Source organism: Tetrao urogallus, assembly GCF_951394365.1.
Source record: "Tetrao urogallus genome assembly, chromosome: 3".
Lineage (NCBI taxonomy): Eukaryota > Metazoa > Chordata > Aves > Galliformes > Phasianidae > Tetrao > Tetrao urogallus.
The window spans coordinates 72,857,223-72,877,962 of NC_136815.1; the positions used below are offsets into that span (position 1 = coordinate 72,857,223).

The following is a 20,740-nucleotide window of genomic DNA, read 5'->3' on the forward strand; positions in this document are numbered from 1 at the left end:
GCTTTTGCAGTGACTCTAAACAAACAAACATTGTTCTTCTCCTGCCATCAAAGGAAACCGGGCATTAATGGGTGTATTAGGAGTCTGCAGAGTTAAGGGAACTTCATGAAGTACTCCTTTAGAGCAGAAGCACTTGGATTATGTAGGACACTTACATAGCCACATAAAGCCATTAAAATGATACTGGAGGATCTGAGCATGAAAGAAAGAGATAGATTAAACACAGAACTCTCCAACTTGGGTATATCTACAATACACCAAACCTGCATATCCGCAGGGCATAGTTAATCCTAATGAACTTACTTATTTTAAACAAATGTCACCAAGTCAGATATTTCAACTAAAAAAAGTAAGAATTTCTTATGCCAGAAATAGGTATGCTTATTAAAGTAAACTGCGCAATTTGAATTCTGAAATGATTTTATTACCTAATATGGCTATTCTACTAAGCCACATAAAGAGCACTCTTCCTTCTTGCACTCAAAAGTTTATGTAATTCTTTTAGTTTAAGATATCTTTAAGTGAAGAAATGAGGTAGATATTTAGCCATTAAATCCGTAATTATTACCTCAGTATTAAAATAACTTGATTTAATTCTAATTTTAACATATTTCTCCAATGAACTATGTTGTATTGTACACACTCATACATCAATATTAAAGCTGTAAATAACTTTGTAAACTATCAACATTTTTTTATTGTTTCTCCAAAAGAAGATGTGTACACTTGCCTACTTAAAATTATGCTGTCCAGATTAATAAGGTCACAAAATATGCTGTTCTCACATCAATAATGAAATTTTAAAACAGATAACAATATTTTTAATTCAGGACGAAGATATAGAACTTTGAAGTTTGCTCGTTTAGTGCCCATGAGACACACCTTTACATTTGGAGGCATCTATCTATCCATTAACTGTCTTTATTGCCTGTATTTTGCTTAAGAACCAAAGTAGAGAATTTGGTCATTTCTTATAGGCATGCTAGAAGCCATTATTTGTATTATTGTGAAGAGTGAAAAGCTGAAGGAGCACTCTTCTCACACTTAATTATTAAGTCTGTACTAATTTGCAGTGTCATTCTTTCACAAATAGGCATACATATTTATTTACTGTTTAGTATCTTCAAGTTAAAAACAAACAGAAACCCTAATTTGTGATTAAGAACTTCATAATACTACTGCTAAAACAACATATCATTATAAACACAAATGAATACAAATACTTTTTTCACTGTTGTTCAGTTCAAGAGTACATGATTTCTCCTCCCACCACATTTCAATTCAAAACTGCAATGAACAGTTTTCAAACTCTTATTTCATCATAGTTACAAGAACCTCTGAGAGAACAAATGTTCCACCAAAGGTGTTCACTCTTTATTTTCTGCTCTGAGATACTGATGCAGTGTGTCAGACAAGAGCAGAGTTTAGATATGAGCTTACTATATAAGAACTAGAGCTGCACTATGGATTTCTCTTTCATTCCTGAAGTATGTGGCAATTGAAAGCAGGCTGCTACAGGTGCTGGAAAATGCACAGTCTAATTTGAGATTTCCCAAGGTAAAAAAGAAGGGCTTATGAGCTAGGGCCTCCCAGTCAGATGTTTGATGAGCTGCACTTGACGTGAACAATGAACAAGGAAGGACAGATCCTATGAGTTAATGGATCAAAAGACCTTATGGTTTGAGAAAGATGAGGTACGTTCGGAACTCAGACTCCCAGAAAAAGTTTTGCATATTTGGGCATTTCAGAAGATTTTCAGGGTTCTGTAGAGTAATGGAAGAATAGTTCTAGAGAAGAGTACTATATTAAATATAAAAAGAATATTAACATTTTTCAATCCCATTGCTGATAACTAAGGGTTTTTTAATTTGCTTTAGTGAAATCAATGGTAGCATAAATGAAAAGTGACTTACGTTCTCTGGAGTCCCTTGCATATTTAAAAAAATATTTTAAAATATTTTTTAAAAAGTTTTTTAAAAAAAGTCACATGACCCTACATATATAATCTTTGCAAAAACATTTAGGATTTAGACCTCCTCTTCTCTTGCATCAGCTTTATTAACAAGTACTTACTTATAAAAATGCAGCAGAATATTTTGCAGCAATTAAGAAGGAAAGTAAATGGAAACCATAGGCTATCCCAGATAATTACTAATTACATAGCTAATTACAATTATATAACACAGCTAATTACTAAACATAATTAATAGACTCAAACAAAACATCTCCTAGAATATCATTCAAATTCAAAGCATTTTTCAAATCTTTAAATTTCTTGTTATGCATGGACAGCAGTTTTGAAATTCACAGTTGTAACTGTACAGCTGTAGCAAGTTTCTACCAATAGAATTCACAATTATTCTTTTCCAGGGAAGAGGGTGAAACAAACAAAACAAACAGATTCCCCATGTAAACATTCAAATAGAATAATGAATCAAAAACATTTTCATATTCTGTACACATATTAAAAACAATTTAAGTTCATAGATGTTATTAAAATCATGGCCTAAGGCTTTAAGAATGAAAAAATACTTCCATCTGGTTTCTTTATAACAGGAACAATTAGTGACAAAACAATATTATTTTCTTTTATGATACAGATCTGGTATTGAGAACACCCATTATGATTCTTCATTGAATAAATAACAGCTCCAGACCACATGTTCCACACTATTGTCAAAAGAAAAAATATAGGGCACTGACTCAGAGTGACAAAAGAGAAATAAAAATGTAGGCCAGAATTGTATATCTAAGTAAAAGAAGGGCAGAGAGAGCTTCAGTACTGTGCCACTGATTTGCTGTACATACTCCAGAATGCATTTTTTTACTTGTGTCAGCTCATAGTCTGTAGGCTAAGGTGTGCAACGAGCAGTCATTTCTGGAACATGGTACAAACAGGATTGCATCAAGTTTACCCCCAAGCACTTTATACAATCCTTCAGTGGTACCCCTGTCAGGCCTTGCACTCTTAGGTCTTTCTAAAATGAGTTCAGCAATTTATAGAATGAGTTATGTCAAGAGACATCTTGGAGTCATCTAGTCCAGCCTCCTACTCAAAGGAAGTATAACCCAAAAGCCACCTCAGGTGCTACAGACAAATTCCTCTTGTACTGAAGCAAGTGCATGACTCCAAATTCCACAGAGACTAACATACATAAGACATCTAAATGGAAAAAAGTTGCAATAGAAACAATTTCTACTACACTTTCTTCACTTCAGCACAATTGTCTTCCATACATTAAGTGTATGGATCATGACAGATAAGTAGAAAGGATTTCATTCTTCGATAAGAAAAGGGAAAAATAGTTTAAAAGTTCAGATGCAAAAAGACCTCTCACATTTTACTTGTTTAATATTAAGGACTATAAATACATTCTAAAGAAAATGCCATCATATTTATGAAGAAAATGGCCTTCAGATGATCTAAAGATATTAACCTGCAGCTCCAAAGGACATTTCTTCTACTGATGCACAGTGTAAGCATAAATAATTTCACTCATTCTACTTCTTGAATCAGAGAATACAATTTCAATGCAATGACAAAACAGTAGTTTTATAAATACAACAATGATATTAATTTATAATGGGATATGTACTCAGGCACATAATAATCCTCCTAAGCCAACCCTTCAGGCAAAACAAAGCATTTAAAATCATAATATATTCAGCACACTTGAGTCAATTCCTAAACAGACACTTGAAGAGATGTAAAAGTGCTATTCCACTTTTGCTGAATGGCTCATATCATGGTATAATGCAGAATTAATTCGGTACCCAGTTGGCTCATTTTAGTACTCAGTGAAACATAGCAACTCTAAAATTTCAGTGTTAAAACCAAAAGTAGGATATAACAGGAACTAAAGAAAAAAAAAATGCCACCCACCCACATATTTTCTACACTGGATTCCATCTACCAAACTTTATTAACTGCAATATATTAACCAAATCACATTGATAGATACGTAAAACACTCACCTGTTTTAGGGTCAACAGAGAAATATGGCTGTCCCTGAAGAATACTATATACTACTCTGGCGCTGTTTCCATAAGTAGGGTCATCTGCATCTGTTGCTGTCACCTGTAGAACAGATGTACCTGTGTATACAGGAAAATAGAAGTTAGTTGATAATGCGTGTAATTTTATGGCAAATAGGAAATATTTATAGGTACATTTCTAAAACACTTGCATTCTTGCATCAGTGGCATTGTCTCTGTATTATTATTATTAGTATTAGAATTAGTACACAGGTAGTACTGAACGTAATGCCTCCAATTTATTTCCATGGAAACTACAAGAGATACAAAGAGCACAATAACACTACTTGACAAAGCAAATTATCAGCTACAAACTACTATTTTCCAACACCATCAGCCCTACTAGCTATGCATTTTAGCCAGTGATAAACAAGAGCCTGCATGCCACACTCGTAAAAATCTGCACCAGCACAGGTGACTCAGTACCACTTTTACCACTGCTGAAACCCATTACATGTCACCTCACTGTGCTCACATCCACTACTTGGTTGCCATAAAATTTCAGCAATTTTCTATGAATGTCAGTAGAGGCAATTTTTTTCTGCATGGAGAAATTCAATTCCTTTGCTTTGTACACATTTTCATGTCAGACAACATCCTTTCAGGAAAACATAAAATATGAAGCATTACTTTTGGAGCAGTCCTCAGTATTAGTTTATGGGAGCTGGTTTAGCCTAGTAACTGGAGTGCTCATCCAGTGTCAGTTTCATGTACCGAAGGATGCAGGTTTGAGCTCTGGCTGTGTTTAGAGTGGTAAGGCACTGGAACATGTTGCCCAGATGTGCTGCGGATGCCTTATCCCTGGAGATGCTCAAGGCCAGATTGTATGGGGTCCTGGGCCCCATCAGGTTGATCTAGTGCCTGACCTAGTGGTTGGCAACTCTGCCCATGGTAGGGGGTGTGTAACCAGATGTTTTTTAAGGTCCCTTCCAACCCAAGCCATTCTATGATTCTGTGATTCATTCTCTGATGATGATGACTGCAGTATATTTTTATGCTCACTTGAAAAAAACAATTCTCATTCTCCCTATATGTATAAAAGTAACTTCATTGCACATATACAAATATATATAACTTTGCAGCATATGTATTCGTGCTTGTTCACACATATAGATCCTAAATCTGAATAATACTTAAGAGTTATGAACAACTCATATTCGCAGACTTCAGGATTATCATCATTTGTGGTACAAATTACTGCTGAAACACATATTTAAAATTATTTTTATAAATGGCATCAAAGCAATGAAAGACACCAAAGGATTAAAAAAAATAATAATCAAGCTATCAGAAGGTATCAAAGATCTGCGAATCAAATAATTACATAAGAGCTGATGCAATTCCAGTGATGAATACAATATTAAAAAAAATAATAATAGAATAAGGAGTTTAAAAACCAAACATATGTATGCAGCTAAAAGATACCATTGGAAAAAATGATGTGCCAGCAATTGTGATTAAGGTAACCTTTCAGATATAATGAAGATAAGCGATTTTAAATGCACTGTATTTTTCAAGACATTTAATGATGAATCTGTTTTTCTATCTTTGCCCAGCACTTCACATAAAAACAACAGTAAAAGGAAGTTAATCAAGGTGTTGTCTTCTTCCCATATGCATATTCTTCTATAGACACAGCTTTCAGCAGACTTTTTTGGTTCAGTATTAAAATACAGAAAAAAAAAACAGAGGAAAGGTTTATTAAAATAAAGCAGAGCACAGGCTGCTCTTCCATAATTCTGAAAATGGCTTCCCAGCTAAATTAGCCATGAGGGATCACTCGCACTTTGGGGTGTTCAATTTCACACTTCAGTTCTGAAGAGAAAGATGCTTTTGACTTGAATCCCTTGATCTCCCTCATAGTACTTCGATTTGCCTCATGGAATGCCAGAGCATGCCAATTAGATTCCTTCCAATTAAACTAAACCAGAAGATGTGCAGTAGAAGCATGGCTAATTTACCCTGACTGCAGAGAGGCATTTGGTCTCAACCAGACCAGAGCTAATCTGAAAGGTTTCCCAAGAACATATGGTAGGAACATGGAATCCAAGTAACACAGTTTCAACTACCCAACTTTGTAGATCAGTTTCCAATGCACAGAGCTATTTGTTAATGTAACATAAACTAATTTTTATGTTAATACTCAGTCTACATTGGGAACTGAAATACTTAAAATCATTGGTTCTCACTTAGAGTACTGGATTCAAATCTTGGCAGATACATACTTATTGCTGTTTCAAAAAGTATTCCTTCATTCTAGTATACTAACTTGGACACAGAAAGGCTCTTCTTGTGTCCCTTCCAGAGCTTTAGTAAAAGGTACAGTAAATGTGTCTGCATACTTAAATACAGTACCTTGTGGTCTCTGAAACAGCCCAAATGCATAGTCTCACAGCTGTATACATTCATACAGTAGATAAAAGGATACCTTGATGAATTTGAAAACTTGAAAATTGTAATAAAAATCAAGCTGAAGCTTGTAAGCTATTTATAGTTATTCAGGAGTTAATGGTAAAATTGACTAAATCACTGAGAAAATTAAATATGAAGTAAAGTTCATGTGATTTTCTTAGAATATTCTAGGAATCTATTCAGCCATATTGATTGTTATCTCATTTTAGCACAAGAATTCATGCAAACAACAACAGGTCGCCTAAAATACAGAAAATGAGGGTTTTACACCCTTTTTTACACCTCATCTAAACACTATGAGAATGTACTACTGTAGCTCAGCTGTTGTATTTAGTGGTGAAAATTAATCCATAATTCATTTATTGCTTACAGCCCTATTTATGGTTTATCATTTTAAATTGAAATTTTACTTGTGGAATTTTTAACATTGCCAAGTTAGTGAGACATACTGATTTTCTTCTTTTCAACTGCATACAACAAAATAAATCTATCCAATTGGTAGCCACCTACCAGGCTTTGTTACCAGGGTGGTGGGCAACTTTTGTACCTTTTTATATAGAGATTTTCCTGCTTTTAGAAACAACAGTTTCTGCAGCGCCCTATTCTTCTTACAAGTTGTCTACTCATTTGCTCTTTTTCATAGAACTCTTGAAATTCAAGGTAGGCTTTGGAATGTATAAGCCTAGCTATTTCAGATAATAAAAATACATGAAATAGATTTAACATTTAATGGTACTATCATTCCTCACATACTTTCTTCTCCACTTCCCTTATTTTAAAAAATAGGGGATCAAATCTGAGTGCTTGTGTTGCTAGTTGGTGTGGGACAAAGAAAGAGGGTTAAAGAAAGGAGATATTTCACACGAGCAGCTGGCAGGTCATTTTAGCATGAATGGAACACTATTATACCTTAAATTCCGGTTAAGTGATTTTCTAATACATATGTATCTCTTTCCCAGCAAACACCAGATAATAGCAATTTCGGTCTGAATAGTGGGAAAATGTTCTCTTTACATCTGAGAGAACACTTAGAATCACAGGTTTTAACTTTGCACCACTACCCCAACTCTCAAGGACTCTTTCAGCGCAAAGTAGCCCATCAGGTGCTAACCTTTTTGCTGTACTAGGCAAGCGTTCCATTGTATTAAGCAAGTATGCTCAGTATCTTACAGAATATGCCTATAATCGGCTTGTTGTCTAACTCGTTTATTTGGAAACAGTTTGGAAAACTGTAGGTTAGAATGCCTTACAGGAAAAAAAAAAAAAAAAAGAAAAAAGCTTAAAAGCGTATCTTTGCCTTTCAGTTACTCCTTCAAAGTTAACTTACTCAGCTCATTAAAATAACAAATCATGATCTCAAATGTATTTGTACCATTCAGATACAGCATTAGTTTTTTGTTGCTGAGCTGCATGTAGCAACTAGGTGTAGGGAACAATTTAGATGGAAAAGAATACAGTACAACTGAGATGCCATTTTTAATGTTAAACATTCTGAATAAAATAATGTAGTACAAAAAATAAGCATCTAATTTCCCTGCAGACTTCAGAATAGATACGAACATTGGACCCAGAGGCATGCCTTCCATACTTTCTTCACTAACGTACTGTGAAAGTGCCTGTCGAGGAAAACTCAAAAATTCTGCCACGAAAGCATTCTGACACTCCACTTAGGCAATAAAAAGACTTCTTTTCCCCAAAGTGGAAGCTCTGCTTATTCAGAATACAACTACCATTCCACATGATTTCCCCCTTCAGTTTAGAGATTACATATTGGGAATTCCATTTTCTTAGCTGTTTTTATTCTGTAAAATACATCTGCATGCTCTGAGCATCACTCTGGTAACTCTGCCATTTTTCCTGTTATAAAAAATAACAATCAATAAAATATTTGGGAAATCAAATTGTAGTTTTGTATTGAAATATTTTTTGTTTTTATTTTTGTTAATATTTTTACAGTAAAAGTGTTTAAATATCAAGGAAAAACTGAAAGGAATACTTCAACCTGTCTCTCTGAAGACAAAATTTTAATGTTTAATGAAGTAGTTCAATAAAACATGTCTGTTGAGAATGTAAATCTGTATGCATGACTTCCCATAGTTTGCAGTACTGTTAAAAACTCGAATGGATCAATATTGGAAAAAAAACAGTCAAAGTGAAAATAAGGTTAAGTTTAATGAACACAGGGATTTCCTGCCTATCTAAACTAATTCCTAAGCTAGTATTAAATCAGAAACAAGCCAACACATGTTTTAGTTTCATCCTACATTAGAAAAATGATTTCACCAGAAAATTAACTCTTGGAAGCCAGTGACAACAGCACTGATCCAAGATCATACTGTAAAACACTCCCCATATTTTTGAGTCAGCTATCTTTATTAGAAGACAAAAATCAAACCCACAAAAAGATAAACATTTCTTATGCAAATCATATTTATGAACACGTGAACAATGCCTTTCAAATTATCTGGAATTATGACTGTCTCACATTACAATAACCTGGGAAGAAGTATAGAACTGCCCAGCGTGTCTATTAATTGCCTAAGTAGGATGTATTGGGAACACTCTTTTTTATGCAAGAACTCAACACTGGAAAAGTTAACATGCAATATTTCATTATTTTGAAGCCATATATAGAAATGAACAGATACAGAAGGCTTTTACTGACTGAAAATGATTCTATTTCCTTTTACATTTAGATAATCAGCACTCATATAAACCATAAAACAGAGTGCAGTTGTAGCTCTCATGGTAGGAGAAGTCATTTCAGACAGAAACATTGGCTGTTCAACCAACCTTTAGAAAAGAGGTTCAGTGAAGGCAAGGAATAGGCGAGTTTTTTTTTTTTTTTTCTTCCCAGCTCTTTCAGTGAAGGAGATAAAGCATAAGCAACACGTTCATTCTCTGCAACTGTGAATACTGTGATCTAATATTTGGCAAATAGTTCAATAAAAGTTCACTGTACTCTCTTGACAGTGACTTAAAAATGAAGAACCTTAAAGGTTCTACACCTACTTTCTTGATCTTTTAATAAAAGAGAAAGTTACAACGTGGGAAAAACACCATCTAACTTCTTGAGGACAGACAGGAATCTGCTGCAGAAACTAAGCAGCATAGCAAAGATGAAAAATATCATCCATCACTTTGCATGAATATTGTAAAGAGTTTTCAGTTTTAACATCTCTGTAACAAGTTCAAGTAAATAAAAATGGAAGGACTGACGACTCCCTACGAATTCGTAAAATAACAACATCTTAAGTCACATATAGAATCCACAGCTAAATGTTAAAACTCAAGCTAATTACAGACCAAATGAAAATGGCATAAGGATGATGAATCTCTATTATTTGACAGAAAGAATATATCCTATATAAGCCCTAATATAATTATTCTTCCAGAGACCGCAAGCAGAAACTTGTTTACAATATGCAATAAACACAAAAATTCAGTAAATGGAAAAGAATGATAAAAAATAGAAAATACAATGCATGCCTACAGCAGATTGCCTGTATGGAAGGATATGAAAACTCTACTTTATTCATACCACAGGAAAGTTCTGCGGAACAGGTTGCTGACCTCGGGTACAAGCAGTAAAGTATTTTATTTATAAAACATAACATTAATGCTCTATCTTCAAAACTTCCTTGGTTTATCGTAATCCACTCTGATTTATAACCCAAAATGTCATCATAGGATAATTAAAATTGCTCTCTGGAAAATCTGTACTGTAATACTTAGATTCAGATGACTACAAAATTATGGCTAACATCTAAATACTAATGATGTATTTTTGAGATAACAAAAATACATACAGAAAATAATAATATTGGCTGCTCTTGACTTGGAGGATATCATTGACTTACTTTCCCTTTGTCTCGCTCCAATTTATAGGAGGGAGAGGAGGTTCTTTTATTATCTATATACCCGGCGTGAGATTAAGAAGCAACGGTTCAAATGTTGGTCCGACCAGTTTATTACAAATCTTAATCAGGGAAATGGGGAAGGGGAGAACAGACACTATTATGAATTAGGGTAATGGGGGAAGGGAAGGAGGGCGATAGAAAAGATAGAAAAGGAGAGGCAAGGAGTCTTTATAGGCAGCAAGAGGGACATAGTCACCACCATGGATCCAGCGAGGTTCGTAGTTCCGTCTTTGATCCTCAGTAGTGGTGGGTCGTCGGGCATAGTTGTCCTGTTGCCAACGACGACGACCATGGTGATGATGGCCCTTTTTCAATGCTTCAAAGTGGTTGAGTCAGCTGTTTTTGGAGTGACAGCTCAAATCCAAAGTGGTCGAGTCAGCTCTCCTTTGAGTGACAGCTCAAACCCAAGGTGGTTGAGTCAGTTCTCCTTGCGGTGGCAGCTTCTGGCTCTGGGATCTCAGCAGGAACCTCCTTTGTTCCCATCTTCCGGGCCTTGCCAGCAGATAAGAGGAAGCAGGGAGGCACCAACTTGCATCTTGCCTTCGCAAGATACAATGGTATCATCCCCCAGCCTTCCATACTTAGCTGGAGCGGTTTGGCCACAGGCCAGATCTTCCACCAGTGAACACTCCTGAGCACTCTCTTCCGCTCTTCTACAGAGCAAGCAGCTCTGGGGGAAGGGGCTTGCAAATGTTCCCAAAGCGATATCGATTGTCACACAGTTAGCACCCATCACTTGCCTCCTTGACAAGTCACTCAGAGTCTTATCACAAGAAAAACCTCAGGAAGCAAGCTTTGAGCCAAAAAAAAAAACTAAGAAGGATTCTCACACCCTTCTGTCCTCCCATCCAGTAAACAACAGTATTCCACAAACAAGGAAGAAAATATTCAAGTAATTTGAATTGTCTTCCTTAAAGACAAAGGAAAACTGAGGAAAGAGAAGACAGAAAAGAAACTCACTGTTCAAAGAGGAAAATTCATAAAAGGGAAGTTAAAAACCAATATAGGAATACCAATGAAAGAAGAAGAGAGAAGGAAATAAAAGGAGACCAAAGAAAGCTGTTTTTCCTTTTATACATTCTTGTTGTAAGAAGGACTGCAGGAAGAAAAGGCTCAGAATTATCCATGGCTGAGAGGAGACATCTGAAATAGCATACAGTGTGGGAGGACTTGGGAAGAGGACAGAAAAAGGATAAAAATGCTACAAGAAACTATGCAGAATGAAATGTCAGATTAAGACAATTATCATGCAGAGACGTATGTATTTTTCAGAACATCATATATAGAGGACATTTTAAGAAGAAAAATCAAGGAATTATTCCTACATTTCAGGGAACTAGAAGTGACAGAAAGAACAAAGAGGCAGTAATGAAAGCAAGAAGAAAGTGAGAAGAGAAAATGTTATATACTTTTGATACATGATATTTGGTGAGCTTCAAAGTCCATTTAATATAGTCTGATTTTGCATGAAAGTTAGAGTGCAGTAGATAGTGTTCTTTTCGATCCAAAATTAACATCACTCGGGTCAACAAAAATCTACTGATTTAGAAATCAGTCTGACTTTAAACTGTCACAAAACTGAAATCAATGGCTCAGAAATAATATTTAATACATTTTGGTCTTTCCAGAATTGGATTACTAGATTACTACAGTTTCACAAATCAATCAAATGCCACAGTTCACTTGTATGTGCAAGAAAAGAAATGTAGACGTGGAATATACTATTTCACTTATCTGTAATGTAGGTCAGAATTTTGACCCATTTAATCTCTCCGTGTATTTGTTTGCATACTGTGAAATTGGTCTCCTTACATACACAGGTTAAAACTCCCTCATTACATAGTAAGATATGTTTGAACTCAGCACAATAACATCATGAGGTACCAGAGAATATGAATCAAATGCAGATCTCTAGTTTAAAATTATTTTCATTTACATACACTTGGAAAATTCCACAAGGTACTCTCCCATCCAAAATAACATCAACAAGACAAAGCATCTGATTTTCAAGTTTGAAACAAACTATTTTTGTTATTTTCTGAGCTACTCATATGAACCATCATCACCACTCAAAGTGATCAAATGGTTGCAAAACATTAAGATTCAGTGACAACAGTAATGTTTGTATACAGCGATGAATATTGTTGTCACAGTTGAGCAACTACACATTTTTGGGTATTTTTTCCTTTTGACTTTACAATTGTACTCTGCAGAAGTTTAAAACCTACCATCTGCTTATCTGACAAACAGCAAGCAGAGAAGAGAATAAAGTTAAACATCTGACACATCTGGGACTCTAAGCTAGTTTCTTAGATGGAGTGCGTAGGTATTTTAATGGACAGGGTAAAGTGCATGTTCATTAAATAATGATCTGTACTGTCCAGTCATTAATAAATACAGTAGACTTAGACAGGTTGAATGTTATGACCATTCTTTCTTATCACAAAAGCTGTATTTGCCTGTCAATCCTGAGCTAATTATGTATGTTTGATATTGAGATCTTACAGTTACAAATTAATTTCAACAGCAGAGAAGCTATAAAGAAAATTGATCGTATAATAAGGCACGTCAAAGAATATCTGAACTACATTTCTAAAACACACATAAAAAAACAATTATCAACACTTAGGTGTATCTCATTTCACTTTATAAAAATTAAAAAAGGTAAACAAAGGTAAGAGGGTATGGTCTAAAATAATCTAGTGAACTACCGTTCCTTGGAATTTGTTTAATTCAGTGGATTGCATATACTGCTTTTGTAAACATAAAGGAATGAAATAAACAGTATAGCTGAATAAGGATATACAAATATATCTTGTTTCTAGAATGCAAATGGAGCTTGCCTAGAAGTGCAATGGAACACGTATCATAAACCAGTCAAGAATGAGGGTGACACTCCTTTACAGTCAGCATGTATGCGTACTGTTTTCTCAGAAGGAAAATCATTAGTAATGTACAAGATCTGGTGCCTTCTTCTGTAATACTATAATATTTTTCACATACAGCCAATGATACAATACAGCATCATAAAATTGTCAAACAGCATGTGGTTTTTTTCTTTGTTAAAAGACTGCTGAATAGAGTAACTTGTTTTCCTTACCCATTTCAGACATCTCTGGCACAGTAACAATGTATGGTCCATCTGTAAATTTTGGTGCATTGTCATTGATATCCTGTACTTTGATAATAAACTCAGATTCAGGCTCAAGTGGCTTGTTTGTCCTTCTATCAATAGCTTGGGCATGAAGCACATAATGTGTCTTCTGTTCTCGATCAAGGCTTTTGGTTGAATGGATGTCTCCTGTTGTGTCATCAATAATAAATATAGTTCCTGCTCCTTCTCCAGTTAGAATGTATTTGACTGATCCATCACCTTTGTCGGAATTGGAGTGCAGCTGTAGAATATATACACATAAAATCACATAAAATGACTTATTAAGTTTCACGAAATGTTATTGCACAAAAGACATAAAAATTATAATACTACCGTTAACATTGTTTTGCCTAGTTTTTAACCCACTCAACTCTTGCTATAATCCCTCATGCATTATTACTGACAAGACAATCATTTTACTCAGGGTCATTTTCAAGTCAGTACAGTTCTTTTTTTTTTTTTTTTTTTTTTTTTTCTTTCTTTCTTCTTTTTCTTTTTTTCTTTTTTCCTTTTTTCTTTTTTGAGATTTCTGAGGTCCTAGTTCATTCTAGAAAAGTTTCCCTGAATCAGTAACATAGTAACATTCTACTAAATGAGATATTTTTTGTTTTATTTTGGTTTGGTTTTAATCCTTTAAGCAGCTGCCTTGAAGCATTCATTGCAAGAAAAACAGGCTCCAGTGTTAAGTCTGAAGCAGTCACACTGAGGATTAAATATGCTCAAATGACTATAACTCAGTCCAGTCACCTATACTATCTCCTATGGCCCAAGGATAGCATCACTTTCTACTGTGTCATGTGTCAGAAACAGATGTCTGTCCAGGATTTCTCTACCCCTCCACAAAGTGTAACCATTTCTTTTCCTTTCTGCCTCATTTGCATGCATTTGAACTATGTACAATGAAATAATGAACTTTGACTGATAATTCTGCCATTTGCATTGTTCCTAGTGCATACTTGGTGCTACAAAATATATGTAAAGTACAATACACCACTCTTTGAGTAGAACAAAGCTTATAATTTATCAAAAAATCCTGGAAAATCACTAAGTACCTTGGTACATTAACAGATAAATAAAAAGCACTCATCCATCCAGCTCAGTGCTTCTAACTCGACTCTAATGAATTGCCTATTTAGATATAAAATGATTGTGTTCTCTAGAAGGGAAGAAATGATTTTTTTCCTAGGCTAAGAGTCTTTGCATTTTTGTTTGTTTGTTTGTTTCAATTCAAAACTGTTTTGAGAAAAAAATGTATTTATTGAGATATTCAATAAGAAAAAGGGATAATGCTGAAATGATCAGTCTCAGCTATTGGTCAGATATACAGAGCTGTTAAATCAGAAGGGGAACTTCATGATTTTAAGTACTTGTTCTCGTTCTTATAAGATAGTCCTTACTGTCTCCCAGTATCTGAAAAGTAGCATTACTAACTTTCTATGCAAAGTCTGAGCTAAGCAAAAACAGAATGCCAATTACTATTAACAATTATTGTTGCACAAGGTGTCAATTTCCAGATTCCTTTTGGTAAAGGAACAGTTCATTAACTATAAATACTTCTGGAGGTTCAAACAAATCATAAAATATAGATATACTGCTGTTTTCTCACTCCTTTCTTGTTTTCTTGTTGTTTTTTTTTTTTTTTTTTTTTGGTTTTTGGTTTTTTTGTTTGTTTTTTGTTTTTTGCTTTTTTGGGGGGAGGGTCTTTTTTGTTTTTTTTTTTTTTGTTTTTTTTTGGGGGGGGAGAGTCTTTGTCTTGAATTTAAAATGAACAATCATGCTATTTGTAAAAGGAATAAGCATATGAGGCTTGATGACATTTTCCATCTTGTCTGTATCAAAACTACAGAATTAGGGTGACAAATTTTATATCTTGTTCTCTAGGAGGCTGGGCAGGCTGAAGCTAAAGGAAGCATCTAGTAAAGTAAGAAAAGTAAGAAAAATCAGCAGATATCAACTTTAGCCTATCTTCAGTTAATTAACCTTATTTTTATCAAAGCCACAAGAGGATCCAATTGAATAACCAAAACAACTGTGGATCTATTTTATTTCAAGAAGAAAAAAGAGAGAGAGAGAGAGAGAGAGAGAGAGAGAAGAAAGGTCTGCATACTTAGCTTTGCATTTAAAGGACAGCAGGATAGTTTTATAGTTTTACACCTTTCTTTTTGAGTAGTGATAGACAAAACTCCAGTTACATCCCTTATCATCTTCAGAGTACTATTGGATTCTGTGTATATTGAGTAATGCACTCAAATTGCCAGCAATTCAAACGTTATAAAAAACCAAAATAGTCTCTAAGGAGATTCATTAAAGCCAACAGTAGAAGGTACTTCAGCATCCAAGTTCTTGTTCACAAGCAAAGCAACACAGACTCTGCATACCATATTCTCTTCAACAGATCCAACTTTACTTGTGTGACCTTAGAGAAGGTATCTTACTCCAGACTCCTAAAAAGCACGTGGCCATTTTGTTTCCATGAGACGCTACCATACCTGTCAATGGTTACTGCAGGAGCACATGCACACTAGAGAATGAGACACTAACGCACTTCAGTAATGCAAATAAATATCTCACATAAACAGAAGATACAGGGGTGTTTTTCCCCTTCCCTGCCACTGTAACACCATATAAAGAATAGCAATAGTAACTTAGTAGCAAACTCCCAGGTTGCAGAAAGTGAGGAAAAGCTCAAATGCAGCAGACATGGGTGCAGAAATAAGAGAAAGAAGCTGCTTACCCCTGGAATGCCTCTGATACACAAAGATCTCCAGCAAGAGACTTTTACCTCCACTGCCAACCCAGATATGAGGTCTGGGAAAGGGTAGATCCTGCCTCCACCCATTGCATTCACTCAGGCACACTGCATGCAGCTGAACTCCCCTGGGTTGGCACTGCCTTCACACCAGGTGCTCAGTCACTGGGTCATCTATGACAGCATTTCTGCTACACCCAGTCAGAGCTAGAAAGTTGGAACATTGCAGGAATCTCTTAAGAAGAAATACAAACATATCTCGAACTGAAACATGATTACTCAAAATGTTGAGAGAAGTAATGAACATCATTGAAAAGAAAAAAAGAGTGCTATGTCAAGCAATTACAATACAGCTCTGAGATATTGTTTACTGACATTCGATTCCAACTTTTAAACTGCTGCTGAAAGCAGGTTTGTTTGCTTTTTTTTCCCTTTCTGAAGTAGCTTCAACTTGCTTCCTAAAGCATTCTCACCTTAGATCTGTTCTACTGTGATCTTACAAATCAGCAGTTAACCAGTAGAGACGAACACATCTTGGACTCACCATGAGACCCAGCTGTCCCTGTTCAGGCCCCAGTTAGGCTGTAATGGGCCTGGAACCCAACATGCCACAGCCCTGCCCTTTCTATCCATGGTCTCCACCCAGCCAGTCTCACTAGCAAGACCACAGCCCAGCCTTGCCTGTCCCTGTGCCCAGGGAGATGTTTGGTCCCTGTGGCTGGGGTTATCCAAGTACCCTGGAGCACACCTGGCCCACTCGGGGATACCCTACATTTTGGCCCCTGGGTGTTGTCTCACTCTGCTGCTCTGACAGCACCACCTCCAATCTACCAACATCCAGTCTGTGTCCAGAATTTCTTGTGAAAAGCAGTTTCTATTCTAAGCGATGTAGTGGCTTCTAGAAATGTTATTTATCATTGCTTATTATGCTATATTCCTAATGAGAATATATACATTAAATATTCTGAATCTGCCCACAATCAGAAGAAGCCAGAAGGTATTTATTTTTCATCCCCTGTTGGGTCTTATTTCCATCTTTACTTTTCTGAATTGAAGAAACTGAAAATACTAGCTGAAGAACATATCTGGAATGTCACCTTTATCAACTTAGTGAGCTCCACTTCTTGACATATTTAATAACAAGTTGGCTTCAGGATGATTTATGATGGTTCCTCAATCTTTAACTAGCCTGTATCAGCAGTGTGTGACTGATTTAGCAGAGCAGCAAGCAAGGTGTCCTTGTTTTCTTAAGACTTAAACATTTCTCTTCCGTAAGTCTAATTGAATACTTTCCATTAGTATTTCTTCACAAATTACAGAAAGATAACATTTTCCAAAGGCATCACTTGAAGAGATATAACAAACTTTTCAGTTAATCAGTTTCTTTATATTTTTATATTAACTTTAATACTACAAATCTTTAAATAGCTATAATTTGCTGCATTAGCATATTGGCAGCTTTAAAATGAAGACACTGTAGGCTTGCTGCCCTGTTAATACAGTATTATCACTGAAATTAATTGCTAAACTGCAGACCCAAATGTTCAGGTGCCTATGGCTTAACTAAAGGCCTGCTCACCACCCTTAATCTTCATACACTTTTACTAAATTGCTTAATTGCTTTATCTAATTCTTACCGACAATATACTTTAAGAAGTTTTCCTTTAAGTATTTTTCAAAAGTCAATCAAATGACTATAATTAAGCAGCAACTAGTGGACAGTATAGAAGTGGAGATCAACAGGAAAGAAGCACACAGATGAAACATAAAAATAAACCCAAACCAATACAAAGAGTAGGAAAACAATATCCTACTTCTGGTGGGATGTGGTATGCTAGCAACTCCCACCCATTATCATGCTCCCCTGTGCTTGCATGAGGGAGACAAGTGGCAATTAGAAACAAGGCATGATAAGAAGAATGAAGAAGAAATCTGACAAAGACTGTTTATTAGTGATTTAATTGTAGGACTGCTTTCCCCCTTTTGCTGTAATTGAAAAATTCTGATTCTTGGTGTGTTGTGTGGGTGGGATTTTAGGTGGATCAGTAATGAATTTTGCAATATTTTAACTAGACTACCAATAAAATCTTGGACCTCAATATAAGATGCATGCTGTTCTGTTGAAAATGAAGTGTTATGAAGAGATTCCCAAAAGCATGCTAAATTGAAATCTGAAGCTGATTTGAAAATCAAGAACCGTTGCACTAATCTAATGGAATTAAACAGGGCAGAAATGGTTATGCATACAATACATATAGATTATTTTGAAGTGACTGCATATATTAACTTAAAACTTACTGTTGACAAATAATAAACAAGAATATTATATACATAATTTCAAAATCAAAACTTGAGTTCTGGCAATTACACTGACTGATTACATGATGCCTTATGTAGAAGACATTGACTCACTTTGCCAGAGATTCACAGACTTTTGCAGAGAGGAATGCAATGGTGAAACTTATGAAGACTAAATTTAATTTTATAGACCAGAGGAGAATATGCTGTATTGATTACAGATTCCTCTGTCTCCTCTTCCCCTCTCAGTTTCCAGCCAATCTTCCTTCACCTAGGCACAAACTCTTTCTAAACCTAGCAGACTCTCTCTTCATGTTGCATGCCACCCAGTCTCTATCCCTCTGCCAAACTCAAACTCTAACAGTCTGCTTTTAAGCTTTCTATCCACACAGTTCTGGACTTCTGTATAATGATCTGTAATTTTTCTATGCTCTTATTCACTGTCTAAATGAGAAGCTGGACATAAGCCAGCAGTGTTCACTTGCTGCCTGAAAGGCAACTGTGTTCTGGGCTGCATTAAAAGAGGAGTGGCCAGCAGGGAGAGGAGGGTGATTGTACCACTCTATTCGGCTCTTGTGAGGCCCCATCTGGTATAGTGCATCCAGGCCTGGGGCCCCCAATTCAGGAAAGACATGGAATTCATGGAGTGGCTCCAAGGGAGGGCCACTAAGACGATCAGAGGGCTGGAGCACCTTTTCTACGAGGAAAGGTCAGGGGAACTGAGCTTGTTTAGCTTGGAGAAGAGAAGGCTCTGGGGAGACCTCATTGTGGCCTTCCAGTACTTGAAGGGAGCATATAAACAGGAGAGGGAATGACTGTTTACAAGGGTGGATAGTGATAGGACAATGGGGAATGGTTTTAAACTAAGACGGGGGGATTTAGGTTAGACATTAGGAGGAAGTTTTCCACTTAGAGAGTGGTGACGCACTGAACAGGTTGCCGAGGAGATTGTGAATGTCCCATCCCTAAAGACATTCAAAGCCAGGCTGGATGTGGCTCTGGGCAGCCTGGTCTGGTGGTTGGCGACCCAGCACACAGCAGGGGGGTTGAAATGAGATGATCAATGTGGTCCTTTTCAACCCAAGCCATCCTATGATTCTATTTTATTATTATTTTTTACTTCATGCCTCCTAGTGCTTTTCGATGATTTTATATCTGGTCCTTCGCTTCCTTTATCCCTATCTAAACTAATTTTAATTTTGCATTTCTTTGTTCAAATAGACTGTAACTCTCCACCCTGGGTTACCTTTGTTTGTAGAAAGTAATTCTTGCAGGGTTAGCACATACAACTTAACAGTATAAAGCAGTTATTTGGTGGCTAACATCCAAAAGATATGTAGGATTTTATAACATACTAGACTAGGTATTGGTACATTCCAGCCCTGAAAAAAAACCAACACGAAGCATCAAGCATCATTCACAATGAGAAGAATCAACTTCAGCTACTGTCTGGAATGAATATTTGATGATTTACAATCTTTATCACACCTCCCATCTATTTTCCCACCCAAATGTTTTTTGTTCGTCAATTTTATTTTATTTTTTATTTTTTTTTTTTACATGTCTCTTTTCTTCTCAGATCATTGAACTACTAGCAATCCCTGGCTCAATAACCCTACTGCTACAGTTTTGCCTTCTTTAACTTGTATAGTTCTACAGTCTTCCTCATAATCCTTCACAACTTGCTGATTTCTTCAACGGTACAAGTTTACAAAGCTGGACCATATCACTGCTTGGCTGTGGATTACAAATACTGAATCCATGGAGGATGGAGGAAGATGATAAGCCCCACTCCTTTTCCTCAAATCACTAGTTCTCTCTTTTGCAACAGGATTCAATCACAGTCTCTCTCCCTTGCCTGTCTCTCATGAGTTTTACTTTGAATCAGGAAATTCCTTCAACTTAGTATCCTGACTACACTCATTCTGCACTTCTCCAAATTACTGAACAATTTTAACTGAAAATAAGAGAAAAAAAAAAATAGACCTTCTCCCTAATAATTCCTCCCATCTCAAACAGCTTTATAAAAGTAGGGGAAAAAAAAAAAGTAAAATAATAAGAAAAGGGACAGCTATAATGGCAGTTCATACCATCTTATGTTAAGAAAAGCAGTGTTGAAGAAATCCCTTACCATTCCAAGCACTTATTCCTTCAATTTACTGGGAAGCAAAA

At 35.8% G+C, this 20,740-nt stretch overlaps 1 protein-coding gene across 2 annotated transcripts in view; it reads right to left on the reverse strand.

Moving 5' to 3' along the window:
- The window catches only part of CDH18 (cadherin 18), a gene marked incomplete at both ends in the record, with an annotated part of 154,762 nt that overhangs the window by 108,489 nt on the left and 25,533 nt on the right, over window positions 1–20,740 (reverse strand). For both annotated transcript variants that reach the window (XM_079533782.1, XM_079533781.1), the window contains 2 exons: window positions 3,976–4,095; window positions 13,468–13,762. In XM_079533782.1, coding sequence (XP_079389908.1) covers window positions 3,976–4,095; window positions 13,468–13,762 — 415 coding nt within the window. The remainder of the gene's footprint in view (window positions 1–3,975; window positions 4,096–13,467; window positions 13,763–20,740) is intronic.